The following is a 20,263-nucleotide window of genomic DNA, read 5'->3' as shown; positions in this document are numbered from 1 at the left end:
TCATAAATTATATCTGATATAAAATTAATAATGTTTTGAACATTTACAAGCTGAGCCATGTGTTCTGCTACAGAAATCATGGCACAGTTTTGAAGCTTGACTCGTTTCATTTGTTAATATTCTTAATGAGTTTGTAAACTGACTTTTAAAGTGATTCACAAATATATTCAAAGAATGTTATCTTATTTAGTTGGACTCAAGCTTCGAATTCCGTAAAGAAACATATTTGATGGGGGTGGGAGAAATAAAAACATCAAATGCATGGAGAACACATGGAAAAAGAAAACAGTTTCATGTCGAAACCAGCAAAGGAAAAAAGAATGGTGATGTGAACAGTGAAGTGGGTTTGCTAAGTTTACAAGACGAGCTAGATGAACTGCTAAGTGGACCAAGAAATGGTAAATAGAATTTAACTCTGACAAATGCAAGGCATTGCATTTTTTAAAGTTAAATCTAGGTGGGATTTGCACAGTATATGGTAGAGCCCTGGTGGGGCGGCTAGGGTTACTTCTACAGTTTCCTGTAATTGGATATAAAAGGAGATGGTGTGGTAAAGAATGCAGTTGTCACCCTTGCCCTCATCGATCAAGGCATTGAGTACAGAATCTAGTACCCAATGTTGCAACTATACAATTTGTTTGTGAGACCACACATAAAGCACCGTGTATAGTTGCTGAGCTATTGAAAATATGTCATTAAGCTGGCAAGGGTGTGGAAATGTTGCACCAAAATGTTTTCAGGACTGGAGGGCTTAGTTATGAAGAGGCTGCATAGTCTGGGACATTTTTTCTTGGCCCGTAGGAGGTCGAAGGTGACCTGAAGGTGTATAAAATCCACGCTCGTCATGATAAGTCTTTTTCTCTGAGGAGAGGTATCTGAAACTAGGGGGCATAGCTATAAGGTGAGAAGGGAAAGATTTAAAAGGAACCTGAGGGGCAATTTCTTCACTAGAGGTTGGTTTGGATGAGGAACGAGCTGCTAGAGGAAGTTGTAGAGGTAGGTACAATTGCAATATTTAAAAGACACTTAGATGATTACAAGGATAGGAATGGTTTAGAGGCATATGGGCCAAACAGGCAGTGGCATTGGCTTAGTTAGGCATATCTTTATTACATGGACGAGTTGGGCTGAAGAACCTGCATCCATGCTGTTTAGCTATAACACCAGTCAAAGGCATCCTTACTCAAGTTATAAAGTCATACATTGCTCAGCCCACATCCCACCATGTGCATGCTGACTATCAAATATGTGTTTATTCAAGTCGAGTATAATTCCTAAGACAAGCACAAAATGCCGGTGTAACTCAGTTGGTCTGAAAGCATCTTTGGAGAAAAGGAATAGGCGATGTTTTGGGTCGAGACCCTTCTGGCTGGTTGGAGTGACCCGTAATTTTTATTGGGAACATATTTTGCCTTCTAATCCAAGATTGTTAAGGCACAAGGCCAAAGAGAAAACAGATGCAAAACTGCCACGTTAGATGCTTGTGTTTCTGTCTGTCTTTAGGCAGAAACTTCTTTAAATTTTCAATTCATATTGACAGCTCGCAATGCATATCCCTTGCAGCAGCTACCCGATAGGTTGCCATTGCCATGAAAGGTTATGGATTCATTCCCATCAATACCAAGGGGACTGGATCACTCTGAGCTTATAGATCCATAGGCCAAATACTAGACTTGAAGCAATGCAAATTAAAAAATGATCACAGGAAACAGTGGCCTCATGCTTCTGGGAAGCTGGTGAAGTAGATTGTTCAGGATTCCTCTGAGTTTCTTTACTCCATATACAATGCAGCAATGAGGCTGATGAACGGATAATTGTCTGCTGCGTAGCCTGCAGTCTGAAACAGCAGCCAGAAAATGTCACATGTTTTAAAAACAACTCTTTCCAGGTGAGGCAGTGGTTCACCTGCACCTCCTCCAACCTCATCTATTGCATCCGCTGCTCTCGGTGTCAGCTGCTCTACATCGGTGAGACCAAGTGTAGGCTTGGCGATCGCTTCGCCCAACACCTCCGCTCGGTTCTCAATAACCAACCAGATCTCCCGGTGACTCAACACTTCAACTCCCCCTCCCATTCCGAATCCGACCTTTCTGTCCTGGGCCTCCTCCATGGCCAAAGTGAGGCCCACCGTAAATTGGAGGAGCAGCACCTCATATTTCGCTTGGGTAGTTTACACCCCACCGGTATGAACATTGAATTCTCCAATTTCAAGTAGTCCCTGCTTTCCCTTCCCCTTCCCAGCCCACTGTCTCCACCTCTTCCTTTCTTCTCCCTTCTCCCGTCCCCCCATCCCCACATCAGTCTGAAGAAGAAGGGTCTCGACCCGAAACGTTGCATATTTCCTTCGCTCCATAGATGCTGCCTCACCCGCTGAGTTTCTCCAGCATTTTTGTCTATCTTAAATTTTCTTCAGAGATTTTAATATAAAGCACAAGCAAGTTTCCCTTAAGTATTATTTCTGGAAGTTTGAATTTTTTTCCCCCCTATATTTAAATCTACCAAAATAAGCATTACATTACTGCATGAATCCAGAACAAAGAGACTAGCTTAGTGGCTATTTCCAGCACTAAGCCTGTGTAATTTTAAATAAGTCTGTAATGCATTTCAATGCAAAGTATAATTTAAATGTTTCTTACTCTCGTCTGCCTTTTTTTTCATTCAGGGATTACTGCCGGCAGAACCCAGAATGTGATTATTACTTCAACCTTGATTCCGATGTTGTACTGACAAACCCAAATACCCTTAAACTTTTAATGCAGCAAAACAGGTAAAGGGTTAACAAAGGAGTGCATGTTGACTAAAGCAGATTCAATGCAATAAGTGGATGTTTTCTCTGTGCTCCAATCTGGTGAATGGAAATCAGTGCTCTGTCATAAGGGAAATGCATTCAAGAGAAACAAGAAAGTGCAGATGCTGGTTTCTATAAAAGACAGTGGTGGACTAACTCATCAGGTCAGGCAACATCTCTAATGAACATGGATAGGCAATTATCCTGGAAACATGGAAAGGCGACCATGATGGAAACACATCCAGGATCGTGGTTGGCCATGCATTGGGAAACTGGTGCTGTAGTCCCACCTGCTATTGCCAGCGTAGACCAGAGGCCTGCAGTGGTGTTGAGTTGTCAACACCGTTCCACAAGGCATTGAGAACCTTTGCATTAAACATTACATGTTTAGTACTTCTGGCCTACAGGCAACGTGTGTGATTTTTTAAACTTTGCTTCCATTATGCCACTCCATTGACATCAGTGAAATTTTGGAAGTTAACCAAGGCACTTTGCTCCTGACCTATTACACACTTTTACACATTTAGTGCCTAAGAGTTAATTTCTCCTTAATGTCAGCCACCGTGTTGCGGAAGTTTGAACAGGGATGTACCACTGCCTTGGAATAGAGTCCAGTATGATATACATTTGCTCTCTTGATGAAGGAGCTGAGTTGACAGTAATTAAGAGCAGGGCAAATTTCCCCCATAAAAATCTAGCTCATTGGCAGAATCTCTCTTTCCAACTTCCCCTTCTCCCCACCATTCTTTGCTGCTCAATCTCTCTGGGTTGAGGTTGCCCAATTCCCACTCCATCAGTACCCATTATTCACTTGCTCTAGAAATGCTGCTGAAGGACAATGAACCAGAATGATGTAAGCCCAATGATCAAGTATTGAGAGCTGTGATTCCCAGCCAAAGGAGCCCCAGGGAGTTTTGGCATCCCTACTGTGCATGCAATTGGCACCTGTGAAGAGACGCTTGGATGATAATGGGCAGCACATCTAAGAATTACTTGGTAAATGCCAGGCATTGTTGCATTGGAAGGCCAATCGCCATTTGAGGAGGAAGGAAATGGGTATCTGAAAGCTGAATTCCAACAAAACACGCCTGACCTAAAGAATAAAAGGACGTACCATTAGAAAGGAGATGAGGAGGAATTTCTTTAGTCACAGGGTGGCAAATCTGTGGAATTCATTGCCACAGACGATTGTGGTGGCCAAGTCATTGGATATTTTCAAAGTGGAGAATGACAGATTCTGAATTAGCAAGGATATTGAAGGTTATGGGGAGAAGGCAGGAGAATGGGATTGAGAGGGAAAGATAGATCAGCTATGATTGAATAGCAGAATAGACTCAATGGGCTGAATGGCCTAATTATGCTTCAATGCCTTATGAACATGAGAATTGTTGATGGGTGGAGACAGGAGATCCTGCAATGAACCAACAACCACAATAAGCATGGACTCTTCAGCACTGACAAGATCACCTGTGGTCCAAATATCCAAGGTCCTGTCTAACTAAAGGACATGAACAGAGCAGTGGGCGGTGCGACTTTTGTCAGCAGCGGTCTCTGCAGTCCGTCTGTATTTTTATTATTTTTGTCTCGTTTCTATATAGTTTTTATTATTTTTTTTTGTCGGGGTATGTGGGTGGGGGGTAACTTTAAAATCTTTCCCCTGCACGGGAGACCCGACCTTTTCTTGTCGGGTCTCCGTTGTCGTTGGGGCTGCAACGTGGAGCGGCCTCCAACAGGAACGACCTGGGGCTCCAGTTGCGGAGCTGTGGTCCTACTCACCATCGCGGAGCTGGCCGAGTCCGGAGCGGGTGAAGCTGTGGTGGAGCGCTGCTGCGACCCAACCCCCGGAGATTCGGAGGCTACAACCGCGGGTCTGGCGGACAGCAACACCCCGGAAGCCCGCGGGTCCCTGGTGGGAGACCGCTTTTCGGGGCTTCCGCAGCGGCGACTTCTCCCGCCCGAGTTGCGGGGTTGAAGAGCACCTGGAGCGGGTACTTACCATCGCCCCGCGCGGCTTGGAATGGCCGCGGGACTTTGCGAGCGCCCGCCGGGGCTCTAACACCAAGACCCGGTGCGCGACCTTGCATCACCCGCCGTGGCTTTAATGGCCGCGGGACAATCACCATCGCCCGTCGGGGGCTTTGACTTTGACTGACATCGGGGGGGGAGTGCAGTGGAGAGATACGTTTTTTTTGCCTTCCGTCACAGCGATGTGATGGATGTATGTGTAAATTGTGTTGTGTCTCTGGTCTTTTTACGTTTTGTAATGTATGGCTGCAGAAACGACATTTCGTTTGGACCTCAACGGGGTCCAAATGACAAATAAATTGTATTGTATTGTAGCCAACGCTCTGGTGATCTCAAGGCTCTTGGCTCATGCTCAAGTCCTGCCAGTTGTGGAAGAGTTACTCCCAGAACCACAGTGACTCCATCCTTGAAAAGCTAAAAAAATACGTTCAACATGGCCTTTTGCATCGTCTCAAAAGCTTGTGTCGCCATTAGTTGGGTGGAAATATGGTGCATTTTGTCAATCCCTGGGCAGACAGAGGTCAAGCATCAAACCTTTTTACTCTCCATGCTGTGATACTAATGGAAGTGAATGTTAGCAAACATAAATTAACACCTTTCAGCAAATGGTGCACACTCAGTGGAATTACACAAGGCCTTAACCTAGTGGCTCCCAACCTTTTTCCATCCACAGCCAAAAATTGACAAACATTTGGACGCAGCCAAATTTTAAGATAACATGATAAAGAATTAGTAATTCTGTCAAGATGATTTGAGGTTTTAAGTCGCTTTATTTTGGCTCTGCTACGTATTAATCATTAAATTAAATAAAAATCAAATTAAATCATTGAAATGCAAAATTAAAGTGTGAAATGTTTCATAATTAATGTTATTAATGACATTGAATGTTACTGCTGTCTATCCGCCTGCCCCTTGTGTGCTGAAACTTCCACAACAGCAACAAGGCTGCTGTCAATTGTTTCAACTACTTTTGCCAGGATAATCCACATTGGGTTTTTTTTTTAATTGGGATGGCCTCATGGCCCAATTTTTGTCCACGGCTGGAGGTTGAGAGCTAGCAGCCATAAAGGGTCAAATATGAGACATGCATTTGGTTTGTACTGCCTGGGGTTGTAATGTTCCTGGGTGATTTAGCCGAGTTGTGTAAATTGACAGATTTATTTTGTTTGTTTTAGTTTATTGTCTCGTGTACTGAGGTACAGTGAAAAGCTTTTACGTTCTAAGCAGTCAGCTTAGAAAGACTATACATGATTACAATCAAGCCGTCCACAATGTACAGATACACGATAAAGGGAATAATGTTTAGTGCAAGGTAAAGTCCGATTAAATATAGTCTGAGGGTCTCCAATGAGGTAGATAGTAGCTCAGGACCACTCTCTAGCTATTGATCGGGTGGTTCGGGTGCCTGATAACAGCTGGAAGAAACTGTCCCTGAATATAGAGGTATACGTATTCACACTTCTGCACCTCATGCCTGATGGGAGAGTGGAGTAGAGGGAGTGACTGGGATGAAACTCATCCTTGATTATGCTGGTCAGCAGTGAGAGCTAGGAAGCTGCTTGGCCTGATCTGAAATCCAGAACACAGGGATATATATAATCTTAAAATTACTATAATTTCGAAGTGAATCGTGGAAGCTTTTTTTTCCTGGCAGATATAACCTGAATTGAAAATACTTTAAAAGTAGTTCATTTGAACTTCTAAGAATGATATCTATTGATTTCTATTGATAACATTATCAGATACCTAGATTAACAATAGGCACATGTAGCTGAGGCATTACTCTAGCAGAATGACAGAAGAGATTTTAAAATTACTGATCTGCTCTTGTTCCTGGAGATTAAATTAAAAAAGAATGCTGAGAGCAATGTCAGTGGAATAACCATGTTAGTGTTTCAGATTGATTATATTTTGTCAGAAGTCTTTTTAGTTGACTGCCCTACTTTCAAAATTCATTTCTAACTTATTTTTTCTTATAGTCCATCCCAATGTTTGATGGTTTGCTTTCCAAAATAACTATAGATATCTGGCATGTGCTAGTTAAGTAAGTAAGTAAGTTTATTGGCCAAGTATTCACATACAAGGAATTTGCCTTGGTGTTCCACCCACAAGTAACAACATGACGTACAGTAACAGTTACGAATGACTCAGAAAACACTAAACATTAATAATAATAATACATTAATAAGACACTAGTTAATATTAACTAGTGAGAATATTGCCTGCAATAAACGTCACCCAATCTTTATTGTCATTTCTTAAATGATAGATCACTTACAATAGACACAAGATGCAGGAGTAACTCAGTGGAGTTACTCCAGCGTTTTGTGTCTATCTTCAGTGTAAACCAGCATCTGCAGTTCCTTCCTACATGATCAATCTTATAAATTGTGCAAAACGTTTTCATTTGTTCAGTTCTCCAATCAAATATTAAACACAACAAGAATTGTGTACCCTGACTTATAGTGTCGTCGCTATCTGTTTGGAATATGCTACTTACAAAAGACCACTTCACTTATATTGCATGTTTCTCCCTGCCCCATCTAGACTAGCCGTGTTAGTTTACACTTACTCAGAGTAGCTGCATTAAAATAGCTGATTGTGGAGCCAGTTCGTTGCTGGCAATTGCTGTATGTGCTCCCCCTGTACCCACAATTAGCTGATAGAGGTATCCATGGAGGTATGGCAAGGCCTTTACCGGCGACATTTCCAAATAGTCAAATGGCACTTTGTCAGGGTTTCGTTGTACTTGCATCATTTTTTGATAAATCAAGAATTGCTGAAGCGTTAGGTTCATTAGAATCCTGCACTAATCAATTAAACAAAAAAACGAATAAAAGTGTTTGAAGTAAATATTAACAATAATAGCCCAATAACAGCTTCCCTGTTTCACAGGAGTGAATGGTCTCAGATTCTCCAGATCTGGAGACTGGTGGCGGATGTCCTGGGTTTTCATCAGGTCTATTGACATCTGGGAAGGACTTTAGTATGAATAAGCCCATATTATCATTTCCCCTTGAAGCCGGGAGCCACAACCACGACCTGGCCCTTTACATTGTGTTTTGCGGAGCATCCCAAGTTATCTGAACTGAAATAAATTGATTCCAGTTTGGTCCTTCTTGGCTGGTGCATCCTGTTCTTAGATGGTAGCCCACCAGTCTGAAGCACTGCCTTCTACATATATTAGAATCATGGCACAAGATTTAGCATGAGTAGAGACTGGTAATAGCATTAAACTGTAGCAGTAACTGGAAGTCAAGAGATTTGTTTGGGTTTTTTTTAATTATTGAACATATCTCTCAAGTATTTAAAAAGATTAAGAGATTAACTAGGAATTAGAGACTTAGAGAGACAGCATGGAAATAAACCCATTGGCCCACTGAGTTTGTGCCACCAGCCTCTTATTTACGCTAATCCTGCATTAATGACATTTTTAATCTTTCTTACATTTTCAATGGATTTAGCCTTTTTTCAAATAAAAACTGAAAATGTTGGAATACTTAGTCGATTGGGCAGCAGCTTCAGAGAATGTAAAACGGAGGTCTTGATTCTGGTTGGAGTCCTTTCATCAGAACTGGGAAAAGTTCAAAGTGAAGCCTGTTTTAAATTGCAGAGTAAGGGGGAGGCGTAAGGAGTACGTCTGTGGTAGGAAGAAGACCTAGAGAGAGAGAGACTGGTTGGCACAGTGGTGTCAACAGTGGCGGGTGAAAGATGTCTACAGAAGGTGAAGTAAACCCTGGTCTCTGTTTTACAGGTCTTCCGAATTTTCTTTCCACTCGACCTCTGCAACTTTTTTAAATATCTAACTTTTCACATTTCTGATCAAAGGTCACCAAACTTTACCTCTGTTTCATTCTTCACAACTGCTGAGTATTTCCAGCAGATTCTGCTCTTGTTTCTAATTTCCAGCATCTGCAAGATATTGCATTTGGGCTTTTCCAATGCTGATTTAATTTAAACTACCAGATGTACAATGAGTCTTCATTGCAAAAGCGTGAAATTTAAAGCAGAATGTCGGCCGTTGAACTGGATTTACCGCAAGGGCTTGTGTACAAGCTGTTATTATTTAGTCCATCAGACTAAAACTTGTTTATGTCATAAAGAAATATGGATATTAACCACATAGCACATAACTGTGTAAAGCTCAAGAAGTCATTGTGCTTGGGTTTAGTCCAACACTTCTATCTACACTGAAGACTGATAACGAACAGATTTCCATAGCATTTAATACCAATTAGTATAGTAATGCCTTGAAATAGAGCATTCAAAATATACTTCTGCCCTTATAGCCTTTTCTTCAACAAGGAAATGTGCTATGGTATTTTACCTAGGCAGGTCATAGCACATTCCAGTCTCCAGTCAATCTTGATCCAATACAATTCACCTACCATCGAGTCCATGACAGATGTCATCTCCCTGCCCGTACAATAATTGCCAGAGCATCTGGATAGTAATAAGTTACATTAATACTTATTGGCTATAGCTCTGGCTTTGACACCATAATGACCAACCAAAACTCCTGGATCAACTATATCATCGACTTCCTGATCCGTAATCCACAATCAGTGAGTATTGGTGACAATACATCATGATAATTGTCAACATAGGGTGCCCCACAAAATGTGTCCTCAGTCTTTGTCTATGCTCCGTATACACTCACGACTGCAGTCAAATTGTGCTCTAACTTTATTTACAGGTTTGCAGATGATATCACTGTAATGGGCTGAATCTCAAACAATAACAAGATTTGAGCAGGATGAAGGAACTAGTTATTCACTTTAGGAAGGTAGTTGGTGTGCACTCCACAATCCTCATCAATTGTGTTGAAGTGGGGATGGTCAAAAACTTGGACTAGAACAGTTTACTAGGTGTAAATATCACTAACAATTTGTCCTGGACCAACCACATTGAAGAGACAACCATGCACTAATCTCTAATTCCTCAGAAGATAAAGGAATTTCATTAAGTCTCCGATGGTTCTTGCCAACTTCTACAGATGCACCAAACTAAGGAATTGGGATATATCACAACTTGGTTTAGTAAGAACTCTGCATAAAATCACAAGGAATTGCAGACCTGTACACGTAGCACAGTTCATCTCGCCAACTTCCCCCACCCCCACAAATCCCCATTGGATTCAGGAACAGCTGCTTTGCTGTTGTTATCCAGCTACTGGATAGTCATCACTTAAGCTAGGGTAGTAGTACCGATGTTACAACCTACCTCATTGAGGACTTGCACTTTATTCTATACCTGCATTTTCTCTGTAACTAGAATGCTATAACGCTATAACACTATATTCTAGTATTTTTCTTTTGGCACTAAACTATTGTCCTTGTGAGTGGCTTGATTGATCTCATTTATATTCTGAAGTGACTGAATAGCAAACAAATAAACAAAGCTTGTCGCTATCTCGGCACACGTGACAATACACCAATAAAACTTGTGGTATCAATGTCGTAATTGCATTATCATCATAATCTAATTTTAAAAAGGAAACAAAATGTTTGTTTATCAAACAGACCATTAATAAATATATTCTGTGGCATGGCATGAATTAAAATTGTCAAAAAAGAGTTGTTTTTGTAACTGAGTGTATTTTATGTCTGATCCCAACAGGAGGATAATTGCACCAATGCTTATCCAGTACAAAAAGTTGTGGTCCAATTTCTGGGGTGCGCTGAGTCCTGAAGGTTTCTATGCTCGTTCTGAAGATTACATTAATATTGTCGAAAGAAGTAGAGTGTGAGTTTTTTGCATTTCCGTTGCTCACTTCATAAAATCTACAATGTTGCTCATTCTTAATTGATGCTATAAAGCATCATAAATAAATAGAAATAAAATATAGACCACTGATAAAAGCTGTCTCACGGGGCCACAAAAGTTGATGTAAGGAACGGGTTGGTCCAACAGCTTAACTTGGCACAGTGATGCAGCTGGTAGAGCTGCTGTCTGACAGCACCGGAGTTCTGGATTCCATCATGACTTCTGGTGCTGTCTGTGTGGAAATTTCACATTCACTGTGTAACCGTTTGGGTTCCCTCCAGGCGTTCTGGTTTCCTCCCATATCTCAAAGATGTACAGGATTGTAAATTAATTGGCCTCGGTTTTATTTTTAATTGTCTCTGTTAAAATTATTGCCCCTAATAAGTAGGTAGTGGATGAAATGGTGGTCTAATGGTTAGGTCATCCATGGTCAGCCTGGACTCCGTGGGCCAAATATCATGCTGCATGTTACAACTTTCATGCTGTATCTCTAAAACTAAAACTAAACTCAGTACAAATTGACAGAAAATATTGATAAGTACTTCACTTCAAACAGATTTAAATTTACCACGAGTGGATTGAGCTATTTTTGAAACTATATTGTGTGGTTGCCGTAGGGCCCTTTCCTCACCTTTTATGCTGAATGCAGCAACTTTAGCAATGATGGATCTGATGCCAATTCTTCATGTGTCCATGTATTGTTCCACCATATAAAGCAGAATTTTCACAGCCCTTCTCAACCTTGCACCATATTGCAATGAAGCTGAATCTATACTGACCCGTAAAATGAATTTTAATATATGTATAAAATATGTATGTTTTAAAATAATAATTTTTAAATGAACTCTACTGAAAAAAAATCATGCTTAGGATAAGGATGTTGCTGTTAAGGTGAATTGTCTGCCCCGCCGTGACGGGGGAGCACTGCTTCACATTCCATGTCCATACATATTTTTTAGCTAGTCACACTCAGAGATACACATGTGTTTAAAGTATTGCTGGGAAAGAATTTGTGGTTAATTTTGAAGAAGCCACATAACAAAAAATTAATGCAAGTGAACCTGTACTGCAGATACAAATCCCCTAATGATGGATCTAGGGTAATCTTTCCCTTTGCAATCTAACAAGCTTCAGAAACTCATTTTCCATATATCACCGTACTCATCGTCCCTACAGTTAATGATTTCTTCCCTATTTGCGAAAGGAAATTGAATGGCTTAATAACAAAGCATAACCAAGTATAAAATAACGTGCCTGAGCATTTGACACATCACGGGCTCCATGGTATTAATACTACAAATAGAGTACCACTTCCAATCCTAAAGGAGCCACACTTATTACAAGATACTTTCCTTCCCAGCAAGTGTGCGCTTCCAGTAGAACATATATATTTCCTGTCTGTAATAACTGGCGAGTATGTTGTTAAAGGAACATTTTGATGAAATAACTGTTTAGGACTGTTTTATTTTTGCTGCACAAACCAGCTGTACATTTCACTTTGTTGAGAATGGTGTTGAATTTGTCACATTTCTTTGTAGAGGTGTGTGGAATGTCCCATATATTGCTCATGTGTACCTTATTAAAGGTGAGGTCTTAAGAACAGACTTAAAGGAAAAGAACTACTTTAATCTGGACAGGATGGATTCTGATATGTCACTCTGCAGAAACTTCAGGGAAAAAGTAAGTGTTAAAGTAGCCAAATGGTTTCATATACATGTTTATTTTTATGTTTCCAGATCAGTTGTGGTAGAATTGATCATGAATAAATCCTATTTAGAGTTGCAATAACACAGAAGAATTTATGTAAAACATTTCTTAGAGCATCAATTGTGAAGCTGCAGTAAATTGACTATTAAATCAATAATTTAGCGGAATTGAAAATTGGCCAAAATAATATAGTAATGCAGTAGAACAGCCTCTTTAATGACAATTTTGTATGTACCACAAAGTTCACGCTTCAGTGAATTATTTAAACTTTTCAATATACAGTGCTCTATATCAAAACACACATTCTCCATCTAAGCATGATTTATAAAATGCATATTTTTTCTTGTTGAATATTAAGAAAAATCCACAGAATAAATAATATTAATTGTAAAATCCTGTATTTTAGTTTCATTGTAAAACTGTACCCACATTTGTCAAAGGTTAGAACTACACTACACTTGCCAACTTTTCTGTTTATTTGAGTCGGCCATTGGGGAATCTGGACTTGCAAAAGAATCATTTGAAAGGAAGTTATTTTTTTTTAAAAAGCAAAATACTTCCAAAATGTACAGTTGGTGTGTAGGCCTATGTTGGTATTAAGATTAATTTAGCTGCAGCTAGCTCCAGAATTTAAAGATAAAAGTGTAAAACTGAACTCCAGAGGAAGAAAGAGGCAGCTTATTCCAACTCCAATGAGAGAATATCACTGAAGTTTTGCATGGGCCAATTTTATTTCATCAATGTGCATTTATATTGTTTAAAAAAAAAAATCAAAAAAAATCTTGTCCTATATTTGTATAATGCTTTTTTAAAATCAGAATTAAAGTGTGCAGATTTCAACATTTTCATTCGTAAGCAGTAGGTGAGAGAAAAGCCTTCTGAGCTCAAATCAAGGGAGTTGGCAAGTACTGTTCTACCATTGATGTGGCACTGATTGTATGTTAATGTGCTGCACTCTATCGGGCACGATGCTCTTGTTTCCATTTAAGGTCTTGTCTCTGCAAATTTACCTTTATCCTTTTCGGATTTGACCCACAACTGGAAGCGATTGGTTTCATTCTTTTGCTGCTCTGTGTTCCTGACCCAGTTGGAACATGTGGCTGAGGATGCATTGCATTTCTTTATTAATCACGTCTCTGCCTGCATCGATCACCATTAACTAAATTCTTGCATTACTAACAAGCCGAGTTTATGTTGCGTTGGTCAGTTGAAGGGGCTGGGCTGTGTTATTTTTGTGTGACCTGGCAGATCGTCTCTCACTTGTTCTGTGTAGCTTTGCTGTGCAAGTACCTGTTGGCCTCAGCCAGGCCAGCTTTGTGAGTGACACTTGTGTAAACTGGTCCTGTAAAGCTCTGGTGTCTTGTCTGTTTCCTCAAGATGTGCACCCAGTGTTTTGTGTAAACAAGATGATGATTCTTACCCAGTGCTTATTTTTTATTTTAGAAAATAGAAAAGGAAAAAGGCTCCCCTACTCCGGAAAGTTGCCATATGTTCAAGCCCCCAAAGGTTTATGTTTGTTTCCTACAATTTATGTTTGAAAAAAATCTCTCTTGGTCCTGATTTTTGCCAACGCGTTGGATTCACCAGGCTAAGAATTTGCTTAAACCTTGTACTCATATGTATTGTCTCTGTTGTGCGTATCAGTTGCTCCATGTTCTAAAAGATGCATTATTACTTGGGTAATTTATTGAAGAGCAGAGAAGACAATTCATTATTTGTTTGGGATAACCTCTAAAATTGATCCAGGCAAAAAGTACCAGGTGGTATGAGTCTGCATAAGGAGTGCTGATAATGCATCCTTTTCTTTGCTAATTTGGTGTTGAATATAGCCAGCTGTTTGTATGCAATAAGTGGAAGATGGATAGCATCATATCACAAGAGGGTGGAGAGCAGATTGGCACAGTGCTTTTCATTTAACAGTTTGATAATGCACTGTCTTTAATATGGAGAATGACTTAAAACAATACAATCATGCTGAGAATATGGATATTGCTGGCAAGACCCTCTTCATTGTCCCTCATATTGGTGGAGGGGTATCACCTTGTATCCCTACAGTCACTATATTGAAGTTGCCCTGCAGTTAGATATAAAATCCCAAAACATGGACCCAGAAATATTGAAGCAACAGCAACATCGAAAGACGGATATCATGAGAGTTGGTGCTGATTTTGTTCACATCAGGCAATATCCAAGACCTCCCGGATGAGTAGGAAGGAACCGGAGGTGCTGTTTTTTACCGAAGATAGATACAGAATGCTGGAGTAACTCAGCGGATCAGGCAGCATCTCTGGAGAAAAGGGATAGGTCACGTTTCAGGTCGGAATCCTTCCTCAGACTCTCCAGATGATGCAGGTCATGGGTTAGATGATAATATTGAGGTATTTCTTCCTCTCTGCCGTGCATCCTAGAGCCTGTATACACTGCTGCCACGATTGACCAATGGACTGGGTGCTGATTCCACCAGCTCCTTTCTCCTAACTGGTGCGGGACTTCAGTGTTGTGGTAATGCCAGTGAGGAGGAGAAGATTCTGAAATACACAAACAAGTGGTGAAGAGCACCCCAAGTAGATGTTATTGGGGACGCTGCAAAGCAGATCATTACTGGATACCGTGGTATATCTATTAATAAGGAAAGCCACAGGAATACCAGATTTTCGATACTGTCTTAAAGTTGTGGAACATCTCATGAAGGTGCTCCGTCAAACGGAGTTGTGTCCTCATCATTGAATCATCAAAGACTTTCGGGATACATGCAGAAATGCTGGATATTCTTCTTTATTTCCCCAAGCAAGTAACATTCTGAATACATCGGTATGTCATTACTGGAGACTTGCAACGAACACAAGGCAAAATATTAAGAATGTTACATCACTTCAAAAGATTTTGTGATGCATACAATGTGGATGTGTTTGGGCATTGAGATTTGATATTTATCCAGTAGGCTGGGAATACAAAGGTTATGAGGAAAACCAGCTCCTATCCCAAAAATGGTATAAATTTGCAGGTAAATACCAAACTGTTTCATCTTGCAAATATGTACTGTGCTCCATTGTGCAGTGAAGTTGCACTGCAATATGAGTGATTCATGGACCTGTATACATCCTTGAAGTCAGTTTTTAGTTGTGTTGCATGTGTAAATATTACTTGCGTTATGTTTTTAAATGTCAGTGTATTGCGTATAAACTTGACTGCATATATTGCATAAAGTACATTGATAGTACAGTGGTGCTTATGTTGCAGGTAGTCCATAAATACATCTTGGTAGATTTAGTCAATATTTTGTTGGATATTCACAAACACAGTACTGGTACAAATAAACGCCACTGAGACAGAAGACCACCTTTGATTCTATTGACAGGCAGAATAAGTGGGAGGAACTAAACCCTCATCCTATTTCTTTTCAACAGAAGAATTTATGAAATTTAAAAAATGCAGTTATGTTCACAGTTCATAATTCTCTGTTGAAGATGACATGTTGTCTTAAGATTATCATTAAAAACTAGTATGGTATTTATTTAAATTGTATGGTTGTTCCAATATCTAAAGCTTGGCAACCTTGGGTTACTTTAAAGGGATAAGATACATGGCAGGGTGATAGAAGGAAGTGTTGTTGTTGGTTATAATCTCGCTGTGTTCAAGCGATCATTCGAAAGCATAAAATGTTCAAGAAGGAACTGCAGATGCGGGAAAATCGAAGTTAGACAAAAATGCTGTAGAAACTCAGCAGCATCTATTGAGCGAAAGAAATAGGCAACGTTTCATGCTGAAACCCTTCTTCAGTCTGAAGAAGGGTTTCGGCCCAAAACATTGCCTATTTCCTTCGCTCCATAGATGCTGTCGCACCCGCTGAGTTTCTCCAGCATTTTTGTCTACATTCAAAAGCATAAGGCAGAGGAATTAAATAGTTGAAAACTTTTTTCTTGACGACATGACCTGAAAGAAATGCTGCTTGTGCCTCACAATCACCCATTTATCAGCCCTACGTCTGGTTTAGGTCATGTGGAATAATGTTGCAAAAGTAGCAGGAAGAATTGTTTGAATGCCTGTTGTACTGATTTAGATCACCCAGTGTGGAATTCTAAAGGTTTATTTTTATGTGCCAGAAGGCATTGTTACACAAATACCAAAGATTAACTCTGCAATGGCACAGTGTTCCTGCCTGCTGCCATTCATATAACTCTTTAATTATTCGTTTTGAGCTTTCATTCCAAAGCAAAGACTAAACAACTGAATTTAAATCTACCTATTCACTGCACAACATTGATACATTGAGTACAGGAAGGAACTGCAGCTGCAAGTTTAAACCAAAGACAGATGCAAAATGCTGGAGTAACTCAGCGGGACAGGTAGCATCTCTGGAGAGAAGGAATGGGTGACGTTTCAGGTCCCCTTCTTCAGACTGAAATGTCATCCATTCCTTCTCTCCATTGATACATTGAATTTTATTTTCAAATGACAAATAGAAACCATAAAACCAGAGAAAGTCGGTCTTGAGGGCAGTGGGGAGAACATGTGGATTGAATTCCCCTGCATTTCCAAGTTGTTGACAGTATGACAATAGCACAGGTGCTCCCTGGGGGAAATATTAAACTAGAAATAAATTAAACTTGCAGTTGTGTACAGCTGGATAACTGCAAGCTCCGTCTTTACTAGGCAACATATTATGATCTGCTGTTAGTGGCCCATTAATATGCCTCTTATTTGATTATTTTTCTAATGAAGAATCCCAAGACTCTGGAAATTTAACACAACAGATGCAGTTGGTATTCTTTGTACAGACAGATAAGAACGTGTATTCTTTGTATAGACATAATGATTGGACCTAGCACGACTTGCCAGTTTTGGACTCCGTAGAACATCCATCCCACTTACCCAATTTGCCCTAATCATTTGAATAAATGAAGAAAAATCAGCCAGAATATTTAGAAAAAGTCCAGGGCAATAAAGAAAAATCATGAAGATAGTCAGGATCAGTATAAGTACCTGGGTTGAAACATGGATGCTTGTGAGCTGATTTCTGAAGGCACACCCATACAAATATGCAAGTTAGGAGTAGGAGTGGGCCCCTCAAGCTCCCCTTCCATTCAATAAGGTCACGCTGATCTGATTATAGCCTTAACTCCACATTCTTCCCCACCCTAGGTAACCTTTCACTCCCTCGTTTATCAAGAATATACATGCCACCACTTTAAAATTATTTCCAATACTCTGCTTTCACCACTTGAGGAAGAGTTTCAAAGATGTACAACTCCCTGAGAGAAACAATAATTGTCTCATTTGCTGCCTTAAATGTATAGATAAAATGTTAAACAATGTCTCCTAGCTCCTGATTATCTGATAAGAAATATCTTCTTGGCAGACTTTTTTTGGGATCTCTCGAGATCTTCAATGTCTTCATCAAGTCATTGTTTTAAACTCAACAGGATGCAAACCTAGCCTGTCCAATATTTCTGCCTAAAACAACCTGCCATGTCAGGCTTTAGTCAAGTAAACCTTTTCTGAACCACTTTGGGAGTAGTCTCATCAATGATCTCTTTAACTGAAGTCTTAACTCCCTGGCACAAATGACTGCCACTGGGTATTTTTAAAGCAGAGATTGGCTAATTCTTGGTGAGTAAAAGTGTCAAGGTTCATGGGGAGAAGGCAGGAGAATGGGGTTGTGGGAAAAGATAGATCAGCCATGATTGAATGACGGGGTAGACTTGATGGACCAAATGGCCTAATTTTGTTCCTATGACTTTTGTGAATTTATGCTTGTGTTTTTGATTTGTCTGCCACTGAAGGGTAGGTGTTTGTGTACTATAATTGTAGCTATCATTGCAGTCGGAGCCATAACATTTAACTTTGATGGAACTGAGGTTACTTGTTGTCAAAGACAGTTCCTTGGAGTCAAGGAGGACATACTTGCACTCTACTTTGCTGCTGTTTTCACTTGGCCTCCATATACTACCCTTACTGAATCGTCCTCTTTTTTAGATCCTTCACGAGTCGTGGGGGTTCCAGGAGCAGCAGTGAAGCATTGTCTCTGTTCTGGAAATCTCCTGACTAAAGCTCATATATGAGCTAGAGATGATGGGCCTCACCCATTGGAGTTGTTTGATGTAAACACTGGAGACATGGTGTACACGATAAATCTCCCTTTTCGATGAGATCGGCTTGTATTGCCATCTCAATTATTTCACTTCCAAAATCATCATGTATCAAGATGCTCAATCTCACCTTGCCAGAGTTCTTCTTTCCAGAAGATTATTTTGCATGGCAGTGCAAGTCCCTTGAGAACATTGAAAAGTGCAGCACATGAGCAGGCCCTAGTGCCCACAATCTCTGTGACCAATATGATGCCATTAAACTAATGTTTTCTGCCTGCACGTGATCCATCATCCTGCAGTCCCACCATATCCATGCGCCTATCCAAAAGCCTCTTAAGCACTGCTGTCGTATCTGCCTCCATCACCACCTGTGGCAGCACATTCTGGGCCCCCACCACACTGTGTATAAAAAATAATGCCCCATACGTCATCTTTAAACATTGTCCCTCTCACCTTAAAGCTATGCCCTTTAGTCTTTGATATTTCCACCCTGGGAAAAAAAGGTTCTGACTGTCTGCCATGTCTATGTCTCTCATAATGTTAAACACTATCACATCAGCCACATCAGCCAAATCCATATAGACAACATCCCTACTCTCATCAAACACCTTTGTAGTAGACAAGATTTTGAAAATCTTGGATGTTGAGTTTATTTTTAGATTTAATCTATATTTTTTACTCTTTGTAAAGGTTAGAATTCCTTGAGATATTTAGCTCTGTTGAAATATTTTCAACTGTATATGGGTGTTAGTTTTCAGAGTCAGTATAAATCATATGGTTATCATATTACATAGTTACAAAGGGCAAGTGATAAGGTCAACCTGCTGTCGGTTTTGTTGAACCAGTGATTTACAGCACCTTTTAAAGCTCTGACTTTTTCATCTTTCCAAGTCAAATTTCCCTTGTCTGTTCCCAGGTGATAAAAGTTTGGAATGGGATTTTGTTGCTTTAAAGCAACATGTTCAGAATCAAGATGTAGAAACAGAGAACTGCAAATGCTGATTTGTACTAAAGATAGACACATGGTGCTGGAGTAACTCAGTGGGTTAGGCAGCATCTTTGGAGAAAAAGGATAGGTGATATTTTGGGTTGGGGCCCTTCTTCAGAAGAAAAGTAGGGAGGGGGTGGGGGGTAGGATGGAGGTGGTGGTGAAGAGCTGGAAGCGAGAAAAGACCAGGACCAATCAAGGCCAGCCACAAATGACCTTAGGCAGAGTAGTGCCTGGTAGGTCCATTGTTGGCTGGTGAAGGTGTGATCTCAAGAGAGAAACAATATTCAGAACTGGTAAAACGACTAGGATGGAGGTGGGGGTGGGGGGGGGGGGGGGGGGGGGGGGGGGGGGGGGGGGGGGGGGGGGGGGGGGGGGGGGGGGGGGGGGGGGGGGGGGGGGGGGGGGGGGGGGGGGGGGGGGGGGGGGGGGGGGGGGGGGGGGGGGGGGGGGGGGGGGGGGTTGTTAGCAGAGGTTACATAAAATTGGAGAATTGAATATACTGCTGAGTTGCAAGCTACCCAAGAAAAATATGGGGTGCTGTTCCTCTAATTTGCATGTGGCAATGGAGGATGCCCAGGACAAAAAGGTCAGTATGGGAATGAGAGGTGGGGTTGAAATGCTTGGCAACTGGGAGAACCCGTAGGCTTATGTGGACCGAGCGCAAGTGTTCAGCGAAGCAGTTGTCAAGTCTACGTTTCGTCTTGCCGATGTACAGGAGCCCAAATCGCGAACACCGGATGCAGTAATGAGGTTAGAGGAGGTATCTATGTCTATCGATGTTCAGGATCAAGCTCCTTCGGTAATCTCTGCAGAGATCCATTTACTTTGCATGACGTGGCACTGTGTGCACAGAGGAATATTTCCAGTGCTTTAGGCAATATTAAAAGAACAATCACT

General features: G+C 40.7%; 1 protein-coding gene across 2 annotated transcripts in view; it reads left to right on the top strand.

Annotated features, from left to right (window-relative positions):
- The window catches only part of plod2 (procollagen-lysine, 2-oxoglutarate 5-dioxygenase 2), a 138,664-nt gene that overhangs the window by 98,280 nt on the left and 20,121 nt on the right, over nucleotides 1–20,263 (top strand). The window contains exons 11-14 of one of the 2 annotated variants that reach the window (XM_055645684.1): nucleotides 2,663–2,767; nucleotides 10,433–10,558; nucleotides 12,118–12,259; nucleotides 13,730–13,792. In XM_055645684.1, coding sequence (XP_055501659.1) covers nucleotides 2,663–2,767; nucleotides 10,433–10,558; nucleotides 12,118–12,259; nucleotides 13,730–13,792 — 436 coding nt within the window. The remainder of the gene's footprint in view (nucleotides 1–2,662; nucleotides 2,768–10,432; nucleotides 10,559–12,117; nucleotides 12,260–13,729; nucleotides 13,793–20,263) is intronic. The other variant, XM_055645686.1, reaches the window with a different exon arrangement.

Source organism: Leucoraja erinacea, chromosome 14 (genome assembly GCF_028641065.1).
Source record: "Leucoraja erinacea ecotype New England chromosome 14, Leri_hhj_1, whole genome shotgun sequence".
In the NCBI taxonomy this organism is placed as follows: Eukaryota; Metazoa; Chordata; class Chondrichthyes; order Rajiformes; family Rajidae; genus Leucoraja; species Leucoraja erinaceus.
The sequence above is the reverse complement of the archived record's forward strand: the minus strand, read 5'-3'. Positions and strand labels throughout refer to the sequence as shown.